This window comes from Camelina sativa, chromosome 20, assembly GCF_000633955.1.
Source record: "Camelina sativa cultivar DH55 chromosome 20, Cs, whole genome shotgun sequence".
Classification (NCBI taxonomy): Eukaryota; Viridiplantae; Streptophyta; class Magnoliopsida; order Brassicales; family Brassicaceae; genus Camelina; species Camelina sativa.
The window spans coordinates 27,725,095-27,741,150 of NC_025704.1; the positions used below are offsets into that span (position 1 = coordinate 27,725,095).

General features: G+C 38.6%; 4 protein-coding genes across 4 annotated transcripts; 2 read left to right on the top strand and 2 right to left on the bottom strand.

Annotated features, from left to right (window-relative positions):
• LOC104772882 (F-box protein At1g20360-like) lies at positions 6,118 to 7,179 on the top strand. Its single transcript, XM_010497439.2, is given in 3 exon segments — positions 6,118 to 6,500; positions 6,502 to 7,074; positions 7,076 to 7,179. Coding segments are annotated over 3 exon segments (984 nt in total). The 5' UTR covers positions 6,118 to 6,149; the 3' UTR covers positions 7,136 to 7,179.
• LOC104772883 lies at positions 7,627 to 8,784 on the bottom strand. Its single transcript, XM_010497440.1, has one exon. It carries the CDS (start codon positions 8,782 to 8,784, stop codon positions 7,627 to 7,629), a length of 1,158 nt encoding a protein of 385 aa, XP_010495742.1.
• LOC104772884 (serine/arginine repetitive matrix protein 1-like) lies at positions 11,616 to 13,112 on the bottom strand. The gene is made up of 2 exons (XM_019241970.1): positions 12,915 to 13,112; positions 11,616 to 12,842 (listed from the first exon to the last, which is right to left on the bottom strand). Exons 1-2 carry the CDS (start codon positions 13,110 to 13,112, stop codon positions 11,616 to 11,618), a joined length of 1,425 nt encoding a protein of 474 aa, XP_019097515.1.
• Positions 14,611 to 15,998, top strand: LOC104771857 (transport and Golgi organization 2 homolog). Its single transcript, XM_010496462.2, has 5 exons — positions 14,611 to 14,706; positions 14,824 to 15,010; positions 15,106 to 15,306; positions 15,411 to 15,569; positions 15,662 to 15,998. The coding sequence occupies exons 1-5, from the start codon at positions 14,624 to 14,626 to the stop codon at positions 15,797 to 15,799; spliced, it is 768 nt and encodes a 255-aa protein (XP_010494764.1). The 5' UTR covers positions 14,611 to 14,623; the 3' UTR covers positions 15,800 to 15,998.

The window sequence follows — 16,056 nt, forward strand, 5'->3', positions numbered from 1 at the left end:
TCGGGTTTCAAAAGGAGGTTTTATGATTTATTGATTTAGGTTGTTAGATTTGGGATTGATCTATTGTGTTCTTCATCTATTGTTGTTCTTATTGCTTAAACTAGATTAGCTACCTAGCTTAAGATCTTAGGTTTAATTCACCTTGGCATCAAAAGTGTTGTTGAATTACTTGAAAGAACATAGGTGAGCAAGGTGATCCTAGCCAACGAAGGTTGAAGTTAAGGCACCTTGTGAACAAATCAAACTTGAACTTATTGCTTGCTAGGATTGTTTTGATTGAAACGACGGTTTAGGGTTCATTCAATTCCTTGCATAGAAAACTAATGTTGCGACAGTAGGTTGGTTTTATATTTGAGATTTGAGTTCAAGAACGGTTCCTAAAGCTATCCCAATCCATCACCCAATTTCGTGATCATAACCCTTGATTGATTCCCTGCGCCTAATACTTTCTCTTAATTTTACAAACTCTTATTTATTTTCTGTTTTGTTCGGTTACTTGAAAAACAATCTTCTTATTGCTTTAGCTATACTCGGTCTAAATAGTTTCAAAGTGCATTGCTTGTTCTCTGTGGATTCGACCCTAAAGTACTACGACGACACCATTTGATCGTGGTTGAGTGTGCTTTGGGTTTTAATTGAACTCTGATCAGGCTATATACTTGAATGTAACGAATGAACTTATCAAAACATTTGGTAGCTGCAAGGTTAGTCAAATCCTGAGAGAAGAGAACAATCATGCAGATGTACTCGCTAACCTTGGGTTCGCACTCAAAACTGACACCTTAGTCAATGGACCACTACTAATTTAGTAATTTTACAATGGCCGGCGACTAGCCATGACATAGAAAAGCAAAAGTATTGTATCATGATGGCAGGTGAAACACCGAATTGGATGACATCAATCCTTGACTACCTTCGGGACGGCGTGTTGCCATTGGATCGCGCTGAATGTAGAAAGATCAAGCAGCAAACTGCATGATACATTTTCAATAGAGGACAATTATATCGTAGGTCATTTCTCTGGTCCTTATTTGAAGTGTATTACGGCGAGTGAAGCTCAAACAGTCTTGGCCGAACTACATTTAGGAGAATGTGGAAACCACCCAGGCGCACAAAGTCTAGTGTTAAGAGCCAAGAGGACTGGACGATGGATGAGGATGCTGCACGATTTGTTCACCACTGTGACAAATGTCAAAGGTTTGCTAATATCTCAAGAGTGCAACCAGAAAACTTGAAGACAGTCATTCACCATGGCCATTCATGAAGTGGGGCATGAACATAGTCGGAAAACTACCAACGACACCCGTCAAAAAGTTTTTTTTGTTGGTAGTGACTGACTACTTTACAAAGTGGGTAGAAGTAGAGGCGTTCAGCCAAGTCAGAGAGCAAGAAGTCAGAAGCTTTATATGGAAGAATGTTATATGCAAATTTGGGTGCCTCATGGTATCGCCACTAACAACGAACCTCAACTTGCAAGTAACAACTTTAAGGACTTCTGCGAAGACTGGGGCATAAAACTAAGCTTCGCAATGCCAAGGCGCCCATAGTCTAATGGTCAAGCCGAAGCTTGAAACCAAACAATTGTGAAATTATTGAAGAAACGTATAGAAAATTTTAAAGGAAAGTGGGTAGAAGAGCTTCCAAGCGTGTTGTGGGCTTACCGTACCACCACCAAGTCATCGACTGATGAGCACATGACTGTCATGAGCACGAGACATGAACTTGTATCATGAGCACATAACTAATTTCATGAGCATTGTTATTGCAAAAGTGAGCACGTGAGTGTCATCATGACTGTGTCATGAACCACTTGACTGTCATGAGCGCAGGATATAAATAATTTGTTAAGAGCACAAGACATAAATAATGCCATGAGTATTGTGACTTCAAGAATAAAATAAACATGTGACTGTCACAAGCAGAGACATGACATCATCGAGAGCAAAGCAAAGACATATCCTAAGAGATTAGCGTAAAGAGATCTCAATATAAGAGTAGAGCAACCTCAACGAGAGACATCATCAAGAGCAAAGAAAGAAACCTAAAACACAAGACATATGACTCAAGTCTAGAACGTCATCTATGCCTGTCTGAAGAGAGCAAAATAATACATAGGAAGTAAGCAATTTTCTAACCCCAAAAACTGCACTCCTCAAGAACGAATTCACTAGTAAGAAAGGCGATGGAGCGGTGTTTGACATCTTGAAGCAGCAGTTTGGAGATTATTTCTTCTCCTTCTATGTGGTTGTTAGTACGAACGTCTACAAAAAACTGATAAGCAACACATAGTAAGTATGGTAAGAAGTTCGGAAGTGTTTTTGTAAAAAATTGGAGCCTAGACCCACCAGCGTCAAACCAAGCAGTGGGAAATAGTGGATTATAACCAACCCTCATATACAAATATCTTTGTCGCCAAGACCCTTCAAGCCTTCTTTTTCACTTAACTCGACATCAAACACCAATCGATTACGGTGACGCGTGTGTATAGAGTATCTACCCATGATGATTCGTTTAGAGTAAGCAAGGAAATGTCTTCCTGACTACTGAGACATCATAATCTGAAATGTTCCATGCAGGGTAATTTTTAATTTACAGGATGAAGTCAACGCAAGTCTGAATTTATCTTATAAAAGGAAATGTCTTATGATCGGTTCAATAGACCCGAGAGTCTCGTGACTGACTTTTTCAATGGGCCGAATGTCTCGTGACTGGATCTGTTAATGGACCCAGAATCTAATGACCAACTTTACTAGTGGGCCAATAATTTGTTACGAGCACAAGACATAAATAATGCCATGAGTATTATGACTTCAAGAATAAAATAGACATGTGATTATCACAAGCAGAGACATGACATCATCGAGAGCAAAGCAAAGACATATCCTAACAGATTAGGGTAAAGAGATCTCTATATAAAAGAATGAGAGACATCATCAAAAACAAAGCAAGAAACCTAAAACACAAAACACACGACTCAAGTCTAGAACATTGGCTAGGTTTTTCGTTGAGCCTTGAATTCTTGTATTTGAGCTCGAGAATTTGATCAATAAAGATGACTATTCAACATATATTTCTTGTTTTCCGTAGTATCTAAACTAATCGATTACTTTTTCCCAAACAATTCAAAGACATTGTATATTGTCCAAACAATCTAAACAGAAACCACTTTTAGTATTTTTTTAGAATAGTAAAAGTATTTTTCTAATTTCTTCCTTACACAATCAGTTTAATTAAACATTGCGCAGACATTCTAATATGTGTAATAAATAATCTTGTTGATGCTGTAAATAGAGTTTTCTAAACCTTTTTTATTCATGGAAGCGGACAAATGGTTTCCTTAGTCACACTTAGGGGTGTTAAACTGGGTCAAGACTAATGATTCAACTCAATTCAAGTCAAATCGTGAACCTTAATGTGTTAAAATTCTTGACCCTAATGAGTTGATGATTAAATGAGTTAATGTGTCAAATGAGTTTGGTTATAATGGGTTTATGAGTCACTAACCCATCAATTTTTACATTATCAACCTAATATCATGAACATCATCATACTATCATCATCAACATCATCATCATCATCATCATCATCATCATCACCAGCATCATCATCATCATACTATCATCATCATCATCATACTACCATCATCATCATCATAATATCAGAATCATAGTCTCAACATCACCATCATCGTCATAATATCATCATCATACCTTCATAATCATAACAATGTCACTATCATCATATCAACATATATATCATAGTCAATATCATGATGTCATCATCATCATCTCATAATTTTCCCGCTGAAATCATATACCCGCAATTTTCCTACCAAAAACGCAAACCCGTAATTTTCCCGCTAAAAACGAAAAAACCGTAATTTATTTGTCAAACACAAATCCGTAAATTTCCCGCCAAAATGAGAATCTGCAAGTTTCGCCAAAAACGCAACCCCAAAAAATTTCTTGCCAAAAATGTATATATGCAATTTTCTTGTCAAAAATGTAAACCGTAATTTTCCCGCCAAAAAAGCAAATCCGTAATTTTTTCGCTAAAAATGCAAATTTGTAATTTTCACTAAAAGTAAAGTGATGTTGATAGTAAAAATGATGATAGAGATTAATTATAATTAAATTTTATTTTAAATATTAATTAATTTATATTTTAGTGGATCACCTCAATTAATCATCTAACTTATTTAACCAAATGAGTCGAGTCAACTCATAAACTCATTTAGCTTTAAACTTATTGGATAATGAGTTGATTTAGGTTGGGTTAACCATTTTGACATCCCTAGTCACACAATATCTAACGTATGAAGATTATTGATTTTCTTTAGATATTTTTAAATGGCTTTTCCGATTATGATTTTGATCAACTTTGGTAGAATCACATTATTATCTATTTAATAATATAAGAAACTGATCAAAATATATATTAGGATTGGATATAATATTTGTTGATATTTTTCAACAGATAAAACAAGGGAAAATTGATTTTAAAGGACATTTTTTCTTCAATTTGTCCCATTATGCCTTCTACGCTAAATTTGCCACTATGCCTATATTACCCTTTTAAAAAATGAAACTAACTTTTAAGCAATTTTAAAATTTCAATCACCTAAAAACAAATTCTAGAAATAAGAAAGAGGTTGCCATAAGGTGTTTTTGATGAAAATTTGGTGTTTTAACATTGAAAAAAATTATTCTGCAACATTTAGAATACATGTTCTACTAATTGTATATATTCTGAAGATATTAGAATATAAATTCTACATACTGTACATGTTCTAAATAATGTAGATTACAGATTCTTTGCACTCTACTTGTTCTGAAAACTTTAGAATAAATATATATTCTAAAACTTTTAGAAGTCGGATTTTGTATCTCTTCTACAGAAATTAGAATATAGATTCTACACATAACTCTATATTCTACAAATTTTAGAATTTGTTTTCTACACTTTATACATATTCTACTGAAGTCGGAATATGAAATTTACATTTTATCATGTGTCCTGTGAAAATTAGAACACTAATTCTACATTTTCCTCTATGTTCTTCATAATTTAGAAAGTATATTCTACACTATGTTAGACAAGGAAACTGAATCCAAAATTTAAGGAAAGAAAATATTTACGTAATCCCGAAATTATGCTAATCATATATATTCTTAAGATTACGTTCTAACATGTTTAGAAAACGTGTTCTGAAAACATTAAACACCATTTTTAATCGATTTTGTTCAAGGTTTTTCAACATTTTCCAACCTAAATTTCATTCAAGAGTTCATTTTGCAGTATGTTGCAAATCTATGTAACATGTGGTGTTTGGAGATGTATCGGCCAAAATGAATGGAGATTTATTGTTGATGAAGAAAAACGTGGGAGACTTCTTACTTTTCAGGCCAATTCAACTCTTGAAGAGCTAAAGATGATGGTTTTGGAAGACTATGAAATACAAACAAAATATGGTTTGAGAGAGAGAGATACTCACCGGTGGTGTTGTGTTGGTCAATAATGTCGAGATTTTTCGTAGGTGAGTAGTAAAAAAAAGTAATACATAAAAGAAGTAAAAATAATATAAGGAAATGGATTATTAAAAAAAGGAAGTATTGTTTTGATTAAATATAGGAAGAATACAAAAGAAGAAATACAGAAAAAATTTGATAAGGAAATTTGGTTTTTTCTGTATTAAGGGTATAACTGAGTTTTACTGTATTCTAAAACCTATTCTACCAAACTCCAAAAAAAAAAGCATAGTGGGACAAATTGAAGCAAAAATGTCCTTTTAAATTAATTTTCCCATAAAACAAATAACAAAAAATGAATCTGCAATCTAAAAAACTATAAATACATAATCTTATAAATTTCCATGATTGCATCAATACATTTAATACATTTTTATTGTCAAATCTATGGAAATGTCATAAATTTAATAGAAATTAATAAAAAAAATTTAATTTTTATAATGGTGAGATTTTTTTGCATTTATTTTTCTTTATTAATTGTTAGATTTCATTTTCTTTGGGGCATGCTAGATTTTGTTGTCTATAAAATAACTCTTCAGCAACTTCATCGTCGTCACTCATCAGCAAATCTTTGAAGTAGATTGATTCAAGCACAAGTAGGGGGAAATACTCGTTTTCATTATGAATAGCTTACCTTTGCATCTCCTCGACGATATTCTCTTCAGATTGGAACCCAAATCAGTGGCTTTGATGCGATGCACGAGCAGTTCTATCAACTCACATATATGTGAAGACCCGGTTTTTGAAACCGAATACTTTTCCCGGTTTGGATCTAGTTTGTATAACCTTTCTGCCGCCACTGGTGCTAGTGAAGTCTTCTGCCACCCTTTAGTGTCTTCATGCAAATCTATGTCATTGGGAAAAAGAACTTTCGGTTCGTATAGTTTTAAATGTTTTATATTGGGGTCATGCTCTGGCCTTCTTCTACTATATATTGATGGCCTCTTCGTAGTGAATCCTCTAACAAAAGAGCTTTCGGTTCCTGGATTGTTCTGGGTCAAAGTTTATACCTACACTATTTTATGGTCTTGGTGGTGGTGGTTTATGTTTTTTATATAAATATGCGTTTGAATCCATGTGTGTCGGTTTCGCGGTAGATGGAATTCGAACCAACAAGAGATTCAAGATCGTCTGCATACTTGAGATGCAAACGAGGTATGAATTCGAAATCAGCGACGGAGATTCATGGAGATTATCAAAAACGAGCATCACCGCTGGCTCAAAAAGTGATCTCATGAAGCGGACGAAACCAGTTTACTTGCATGGCACTCTACATTGGCTGAGAAAAGACGGGAGCATCATAGCTTTCGATCCAGAGACAGAACAAGCACGTTTCATTCCTTCTACTTTCCATCCAGAGACAGAACAAGCACGTATCATTCCATCTACTTTCCATCATGAACTATCGGATATGGAATTGTTATTTGCGGCAGATGATAAGACCAATCGCCTAACCTTAATAGTAGGGACAAAAAAGACAATCTCAGTTTACATACTACTCGAGAATTCCAAATGGATCTTTGTCCGGCAGTTCAAGAATGTAACTATTGAAAACAAGTATCAGGGATGCTGGAACCTGGTTTTGTACGATGGCAATCATCTTGTAGTGAGAGAGAGTAAGGGTTATGTAGATGGTGTGATGGATGTGTACGACATGGAAGCTACCAGTTGGGGAGTTTTAGGGTCGATTTCACCGTATGCTGGTATTTACTGGGACTTCTATAAGTTGACGCCCTCTTTTTTCCCTGTCGAGGAGAGTAAACATAATTCTAAGGCGATTGTAGCTTCTAATGAATATTGTATTTAAATGCTATTATGGGACTCGTTAATTAATACAACCAAGTAAACAATTTCATGCTATACTTATTTTGGGTCTATGGGTGAAAAAAAATATATATCGGACTTGTAGGAGAAAGTTTTTTTTTAAGTACTTATTAGAATCTAAAATTAAATCAATTGTATAAAACGTGTGATTAAAACCCAAGCAGAATCTTCACGGTCAATGATGATTTTTTTTTTTTTGGAACAACCAAACTCTTAATTAATAAAATCCCAACGGTTCAATTACATGAGAGAGATAAATTTAGGGCTCTATTAGCTAGAGCATCTGCGATTTGGTTCTGATTTCTGTGAATAAAATGAAAGCTACAAACAGAAAATTACGAGATAGATCGAGGATATCATGGAGAATCCCGTGAAATTCCTTAGAGTGGAGCTTCAAATTCAATGCCTTGACTAACCGCTGTGAGTCTGAGGCTACCGAGAGATGTGTGAAACCCGAAGTGATTGCAACTTCTACCGCAGTAAAAGTTGCGATCGCTTCGGCAATCAAAGGAGAAGAGACGTTGAGTGCCAGATCTGCGCCTTGTTTGAGGGTCCGATCCTGAAAATCTTTGAAGACCCAGCCTAGACCTGCTTTTGGTTCTGCGATCCACGAGGCATCTGTGAAACAGGTGATTATCTCTTCAATTTGTTGTGGTCGAGTAGGAGGTAGAAGGGTTTTTGGGTTAAGAGGTTTACATCCTTTTTCAGGTTGGGCTGATTGCCACTCTTTTGCTCTGATGATAGCTAGATTGATAGCTTCCTCCGCAGATAAATGTTCCTTGTTGAAAATCAGTTTATTTTGCGTCGTCCATAGAGTCCAGAAGATCCATGGTGAGAGGGGACCCCTTCCGACTCCCGAAGGTGGTAGGCAGATCATCTGGTTTGCCTTCATAAGGCCTTCCGTTGTAGACGACACTTGATTTGAGGAGAAGTTAGAGCTAAAAGGGGCCAGGTTCCAGAGTCTAGTTGCAAACAGGCAAGTAAAAAACAGATGCAGCTCAGATTCAGTTGCGTTACAGTGTGGACATTTTGGATTCTCTGCAACATTTCGGTGGGTAAGGTTAGCTCCGACTGGAATGGCTTGCTGAATGATCTTCCATAGCAACATTTTTGTTTTCTGGGAGGTCCTTAGGTTCCAGATACTTGCGTGCCAGTTGAAAGAAGGGGGAACCCTGGGATTAAGAGGTAAGTTCTGGTTTGAAATCTCTGCTTGAGTATTGTAGTACCCTGATTTGGTGAAGTAGATTCCATCCTGTGATGGGAGCCAGGCCCATTTGTCAACTGCCCCATGTTTACTAGGTTTTATCTTGAGGATCTCGGATTCATATGCAGGAAGTACTTGCCTGATTAGGTCAATGTTCCAGGTTGATGATCCAGGTTCGATGAGATCCGCCACTGTCCACTGACTTGATTCCTCTGTTGGTGGTCCCATTAGGGTTGATGGGGTATCTAGGGATAACCAAGGGCTATTCCAAATATTGGTGGACCTACCAGAGCCAATGATTCGTCCCACATTTGTTTTCAAGAGGTTTCTACCAATACAAATGCTTCTCCACCCATGTGAAGCTGAGCTTGGAACCACACAGTTTAGGAGAGTTGTGTTATGACAGTATTTCCCTAGTAGGACTCTGGCTAAGAGGCAATTGGGATATGTTAGAAAGCGCCAACTGATTTTTGCAAGGAGAGCATCATTGAAAGATTGGACATCTCTGAAGCCTTGGCCACCCAGCTTGAAAGGTTGAGTCATTCTCTTCCAAGAGATCCAACTCATTTTCTTTTTTTCTGTATTTTGATCCCACCAAAACCTAGTTAAAGCTGATTGAATTCTCTTGCAGAGGTTATTGGGAAGTTTAAAACAGGACATAGTGTAGGTGGGCATGGCAGCGAGAACCGACTTCAACATGGTGATTTTGCCCGCATAGGAGAGGAACTTGGACGACCAACTTAAAGCTTTCTGCTTTATCCTATCCACAATCGCAGCAAAGAGATCCTTTTTCTTTCAACCAAAAAGTTCAGGTAAGCCCAAATACTTGCCTTGCCCTCCCTCTTTCTGAATTCCCAGTATTCTCTTTGCGACCTCTTTACTCGTAGATGGAGTTTTTGCAGAAGACGTGATCGATGATTTCTCTTGGTTTATTTGCTAACCTGAAGCTTGTTCATAAATCTGCAGGATGGCTTTCAGAGTGGAGCAGCTCTGCGCATCAGAGCAACAGAAGAACATAGTGTCATCAGCGAATAACAAGTGATTAACACGGGGGTTATTTGTTGCAACGTGTATACCAAGTAGATTGCCTTGAGATTGAGCTTTCGAGCAAAGACTGGAAAGTACTTCACTGCACATGATAAAGAGATAAGGCGACAGTGGGTCTCCTTGGCGGATCCCTCTTTCCGGGGTGACTGCACCACGAGCTTGTCCATTCAGAAGGTAAGAATATTCCACTGTATTAATGCAGTGCATGATCCATTGGACCCAAATGTGGTTGAAACCCATTCTTTCCATCACGGTTTTAATAAACTCCCATTCCAAACGATCATACGCCTTGCTCATGTCAGTTTTTACTGCCATATAACATCGTTCCTTTGCTTTCGAAGTTTTCAGGTAGTGCAACGTTTCATGAGTGATCAGAACGTTGTCAGAGATTGCTCGCTGGGGTACAAAGGCGGAATGGTTTTCCGAGATGCAACCATGGACGATAGGTTGAAGCCTTTTTGCTAGGATCTTAGAAATTATCTTATAATATACAGAGCAAAGAGCGATGGGCCTGTAGTCCGACACCTTCTGTGGATTGATGAGTTTTGGAATTAACCTAACATGTATAAGGTTTATTTTCAGGGGTAAGGCGCCAGACGTGAAGAAAGCTTGTATTTCCGAGGTGATGGAAGGTCCCATTGTCTCCCAGTTTGCTTTGAAGAAACTGGCTGAGAAGCCATCTGGTCCAGGTGCTTTATCAGCATGGATAGAAAAGCAAGCATTCTTAACTTCAATGGTTGAGGGTAGGGTAGTGAGTTCTTCATTCATGATTTCAGTAATGCATGGGGTGATCCCTGCTTCCACTTCCCCTCTACAGTTTCCAGGTTCAGTTTTGAAAAGACTTTGAAAATAATTTGAGATTGTATAGGCAATGTCTTTTTCCTCATACACAGGTCTGCCCTCAGGATCCTCAATGATAGAAATATTGTTGAAAGCATTACGGGACTTTATTGTCGCATGAAAAAAGCTTGTGTTTTTATCTCCCAAAGCCAGCCAGAGGTTTCTGCTCCGTTGTTTCCAAAAAGCTTCCTCTTTTTGATATGCAATCATTAACTCATTATTTAGCAGGTCAATGCTTTCCTGTGGGCTGTATCATCAGTCATTGCTTCCTCCAGTTGTTCTCTAAGGGTAAGGATGATCTTTTGACTATTCAGTTGTTGAGTTTTGCTCCATTTGATAATATGATCTCTGCAGGTGCGAAGACGAGAGTCGACACTTTGGTGAGGGTTCTCATTCCAGGCTTTTAGGACCAGTTTTTTGATTTCCAGGTTGTCTTTCAATCTTTTGTCGAACCTAAAGAGGCCCTTTTTTCTTCTTCTTTGGATCAATAGACGTTACTACAGGGCGGTGATCAGAGCCTTCGAAGCGTAGGTATTCGCAACGACCAAACGGGTAAGATAGGATCCATTCACTATTGGCCATGACTCGATCAAGCTGGCATATGACTAGGTGAGAGTGACGCTTGCCTCTCCAGGATAAACAGTTACCGGTATGTTTGAGGTCATACAAGTCTGCACTAGACATAAATGATCTGAGGTTCGAGAAAGATCCCTCAGGACGCTGGGGCCCTCCTACTTTTTCTGATGGGTAGATAATATCATTGAAGTCCCCAGTAATGACCCACGGGGAAGATCTGTTGGATGTGTAGTCTTGAAGATTCTTCCAGGCTTCCACTCTTTTGGTTCTATCCGGTTCACCGTATAAAAAGGTAGCAAAAAAGAACTTTCCTTTTGCTTTGATCTTTGTGTCAATAAAATGGGAACTCGAGTTGAGGATCTCAACCTCTATATTTTTATTCCAGAAAAGCGCTAGTCCTCCCGCACTAGGAGACAAAGGTGGCACCAGATGGTTATGAGGATAGTCAAGCCACTGTAGGGTTTGGAGCACCGAGTCTAAAGGATTCTTCGTCTCCATGAAGAACAACAGGTCAGGGAAGATACTTTTGCGTATTTCCCGAATACGCTGGACTGTTATGGGGTTCCCCAACCCACAACAGTTCCAGCTCACCATCCTTAAGGAATTGGGGTTGGGGGATTCTGAAAATCCGCATTCTTTCTCTTTATTGCAGGGATTAAGGAGATCAAAGGTGCGCCAGAAGAGGAGGGTTGTTGAGAGGTGGATAGGTTGTGATGAGAACTCCTGTTCTGGTCCGGGGTTGAGTTCTGAGATCTCGAGGCCTGGGTTTTGCCTTTTGGTGAGGATTTTGACCCTTTCTTATGTGTTGTCTTAGATGGTCCTGGTTTCTCCACCACTCGAGTAGCAGTTGTCTTTCTTGGGGATCCCTGGGCAAAATTTTCTTTTTGGGATTTTGCTCCTAACAGCTTCTGGTTTTGTTTTGGTGCTTGTTTGTGTGCAGGGGGACGACCCCTTCCTCGCTTGTTAGAGCTTGAGGTGCTTCTCCCTAAGATTGGAAGATCTGGATTGGTCAGACAGGGGCTTAAGGGGGTGTCGCTTACAGGAACTAGGTTTAGTGGTGGGTTTTCCTCCATAGTATTCTGGTAAGCGATGATTGAGTCAGCTGTTTTTTCCATGAGTTTCTCCGCCTCACTCTGCATCACCCTCATACGAAGAGCAGCGCTTTCTGATGGATCCGGGCAAGATATGTACTGGACAGTAACCTCTCGTAAATCCTCCAACACTTGGGCTCTGCGAGGGGAAGCAAGAGGTGTAGTTACCTTTGGGGGTGGTAAGGAGGAGGATAAGCCATCCTGCCTTGGCGGAGGTGTGTTTGGATCCGGACTAGAAACATTTCGCTCCAAAGGAGGTCGCCTGGCTCGGGAGGATACAGAGGGATCACCATGATCATCTATTGAAGTAGTTGGTTTTTCTCTCCACTGTAGGTTGCGGACTGGTTGAGGGAGATGTCGATGGGATACAGATAACAATATCGAACCCCTTACCCCTTGTGAGGGAGTCTCTACTTGACGAGATGGTGTACGACGCTGGTGGGAGAGGCGCTTTTCCACCTCAGGATCTTTACGCTTTAGGTGGTAATCTCTGTTTGCTGAAAAAGACCTCTCTCTTTCTTCGATACTGGTAAACTGTCTGTTTCTAGGATTTGAGTATGGCCTAGGTAAAGCAGATCTCCCTGAACTGTGCTGTTGGTTTCTAGGGGGTAGAAAGTTGTCCTGTGGAGTGTAATAATTTCTTGAGATTGATCTATGTGCCTGCAGATCAATAGCTTGTCCTCCCGCCCCTGATGGAGTTGATTCTCTAGTTTGGAGCCCCGGGTATCTACTCTTATCATGAGATAACCGTAAACATTAGGTACAGTGGTTTTTCAAGTTTTTGTAGTCCAAATACACTATGACCTCACTACCATCAGCAAATTCAACCACCGTTTCTTTTGTGATAGGATCAAGCCCATTTATGAGCGCTTTAAGCTGGATGGCTGAGTTGGTGATTTCCCAGTCTAGGAGCTCACCTAGTATTTCTCCAATGGTTTGAATCATCTCGACTTTCCAGTAATGTTTAGGTAGGCCTTGGAGCTCTATCCAGAAAGGAATCATGGCTGGAAAGGTTGAAGATATGATTGGTTCCCACTTCTGTAAAATGACCATCCATTGATCAAAATGGTAGGGTCTATTTGCCAGAACTTGGTGTAGGTCTTCCTCTTTTTCGAATTTAAACTGGAAACATCCCTGTCCTAGATCTAAACTCGAGACTTTTCCTCACAGGTTCCATCTATTCGTGAGGAAAGGAAATAGAGCCCACATGCGTTGGATGGAGGGGTTGGTCAGACGACCAATGAGGGTTAGGGCATTTTCTTGTATCAGATTTGAAGTGTCTATTTCTGGAGCTCGCACTCGCTTGCGTGATGGTGGAGAAAAACCTCTTACGGGTTCTTTCTCTTTCTGATGATACGGTATACGGTTTGACATCCTCAAAAAAAGCAGAACGAAGGAGTTTTAAGGTTGGTAGAGGGTTAGGGGAGAGCAACTTGGTGGGAAGAGAGACAGTTTGGGTTCGAGTAGTGTTGGAAGCAACAAGTTTAAATAGGTTGCGTAGAGTAAATGCAAAAACCTGAATCAGGGAGATGAGAAAGCGGTTGATACCAGAGTAAATGCACTTTGAGGTGAAGCTGGGAGAGGGATGAGATTGTTCATCTTGTGGCGGATCCGGTGGCTGGGGGTGGGAATAGGGGTATTGTCCAGTGGATATAACGGTTACTCTATTCCTATTGGAGGAGGAGAGTGGTTGAGATCTGGATAAAAGCCATCCTCAAGACTCCTTGGGGAAGGTGCCTGGGAGAATTTGAAACCTTGTACGGATGCGGACTGACTTTTACTTCTCTATAGTCAATGATGATTAAACATAATTATGTCCAACCTAACTCAAGAAATTTTGAATAGTAGTAACACTAGAAACAATAATTATTATAAAAACAAACTAACAATAGTAACACTAAAAATACGAGTACACATATCAAATCTTTGAGTAAAAAAAAAAATTTGTCCACCGAAGAAAATGCAATAATCCAAATAAGGTACCACGACTAAAAACCGATTTGGATAGCCCCAGCTGCACCTCATTATCTCCATTGTGATTTTGGTTAACGTCTTCGTTTCAATTTCTCTCAAATTAGTAAAAAAAAGTAATTCTAAATTGTTGCACTTGCACATACACATGACTCCTTACACAATCAGCACTATAATCGAACTACCACCAAATTAAGCTTAGATTAGACGAAATAAAAGTTTGATGTAAATTCTTAGTATAGTTAAAAATATTATAATTCTTGATCGTTCCACATACAGATGACTCGTCAATCACTCAATCTCTAACAGCAAAAAAGCTAAGAGAGCAAAAGTGGAATAGTTTTGGAAATGTTGAAACTCTTCATCTACCATATTACTTACATTAGCAAATTTCTTCTACTGGAAGCCACTTTTTTCATTTCACATTCACATGTATCTGTAAAAGTAAAAATGCATAAACACAACACGGCTCCTGGTTACTCAATGGAGGAGAGAATACGATGGAGACAGAAAACAGCAAAAGTTATNAAAAAAAAAAAAAAATGGGGATCGTAGCATTCAATTGGGCTGAGGGAGGCAACAACCAACTGATGCTGCTGATGAACAGAGACAATTGGGGAAACAGGCAAGTTTAGAATTCATTCTTTCTTGGTTTTTAATATGACTACATCAGACATTGTTGATGACTTGATGGATAAGTTTTGTTGATAAATGTTTTTGTTTTTGTTTCTTGTATGAATAGGGTCATAAGTAAGGCAACTTGGAATAGAAATGGCCAGATCTTGAGTGGTCAGTGCAAAGATAACAAAGGGACGTGGTTTGGCATTTCTAAACGAGGCCGAGTCGCTTTTCTCGTGAATACATCCTTGTTGTTAGACCGCGTTAAGGCTAACTCCGGCTCGGAGTTGTATCCTCTTCATTTCTTGGAGGTTTTGTATTTTTTTTTTATTTTCTAATGTTTTCTCACTTTTCTTCTCCTAATTCATTTTCTAATATATATTTAAAACTCTCCGATCACGGACAGGGAGACATGAGTCCACAGCAGTTTGCTGAGATAGTAAAACAGCATGAACAGCATAGTAATGAAAGACTGGTCTATAGTCTTATCGTCGCGGACATGACTTCGAATTCAATGGTTCATATCAGGAAACCCGAGGCGGACATTACGTTTGGTGTGCATACACTTTCTTCTTACGAGGGTCTCGATTCCACTGAATCTCCCAGGGTAATTTATATTAACTAGTGTCTTGTAACAGAGTAGATTCTCTGTTTTTAAAAAAAAAATAATTTTCTAAATTGAGACCTGACCTCTTGGTAATAATTATGCAGGATTTACGCCTGAGCGGCTTATTTAGCCAGATGATTGTTGATTTGGGAAACAATCCACTACCACCTCTAAGGGACATTGCTGGGAAGTTTATGTATGTTACTGAGGGAGGAAGAGACGCGGTGTTTCTTGAAACTATGGACGAACATCCTTCTGGAAAAGTAAGATTAGAGTTGATCATCTATTTTACCTTTTCTATATATGATCCTCACCATACATCTACTGTAATTTTAATCTATTTAATTTGGTTTAGTTGGACATGCAACGCTATGGAACAACAAGTACGACAGCATTGGTGGTGAAACACACTAGGGAAGTGATGTTCTTTGAGAGGTTCATGGACACTAATGGTGGATTCGACAAGCACGACTTCAATTTCAACATCGAGTAGAGAGCGAGAGAGTTACAAAAGAAACATTGCGCAGCATCCAAATCATATTAGTATCTTTAGTTATTATTAAATAATCGTGTTGATGCTGTTTATTATAGATCTCTCTAATTAATCTTGTGTCGACTCAGGGAGACCTATATCCCTTCGTCAGTCTATGAACATTATTATGAGGCTTAATATAAATAGTTTATTTTCTAAAGGTCAATCTATACAATTCTTGGGCTATATACTCTTTAACTCTTTATGGAAATCCTGAT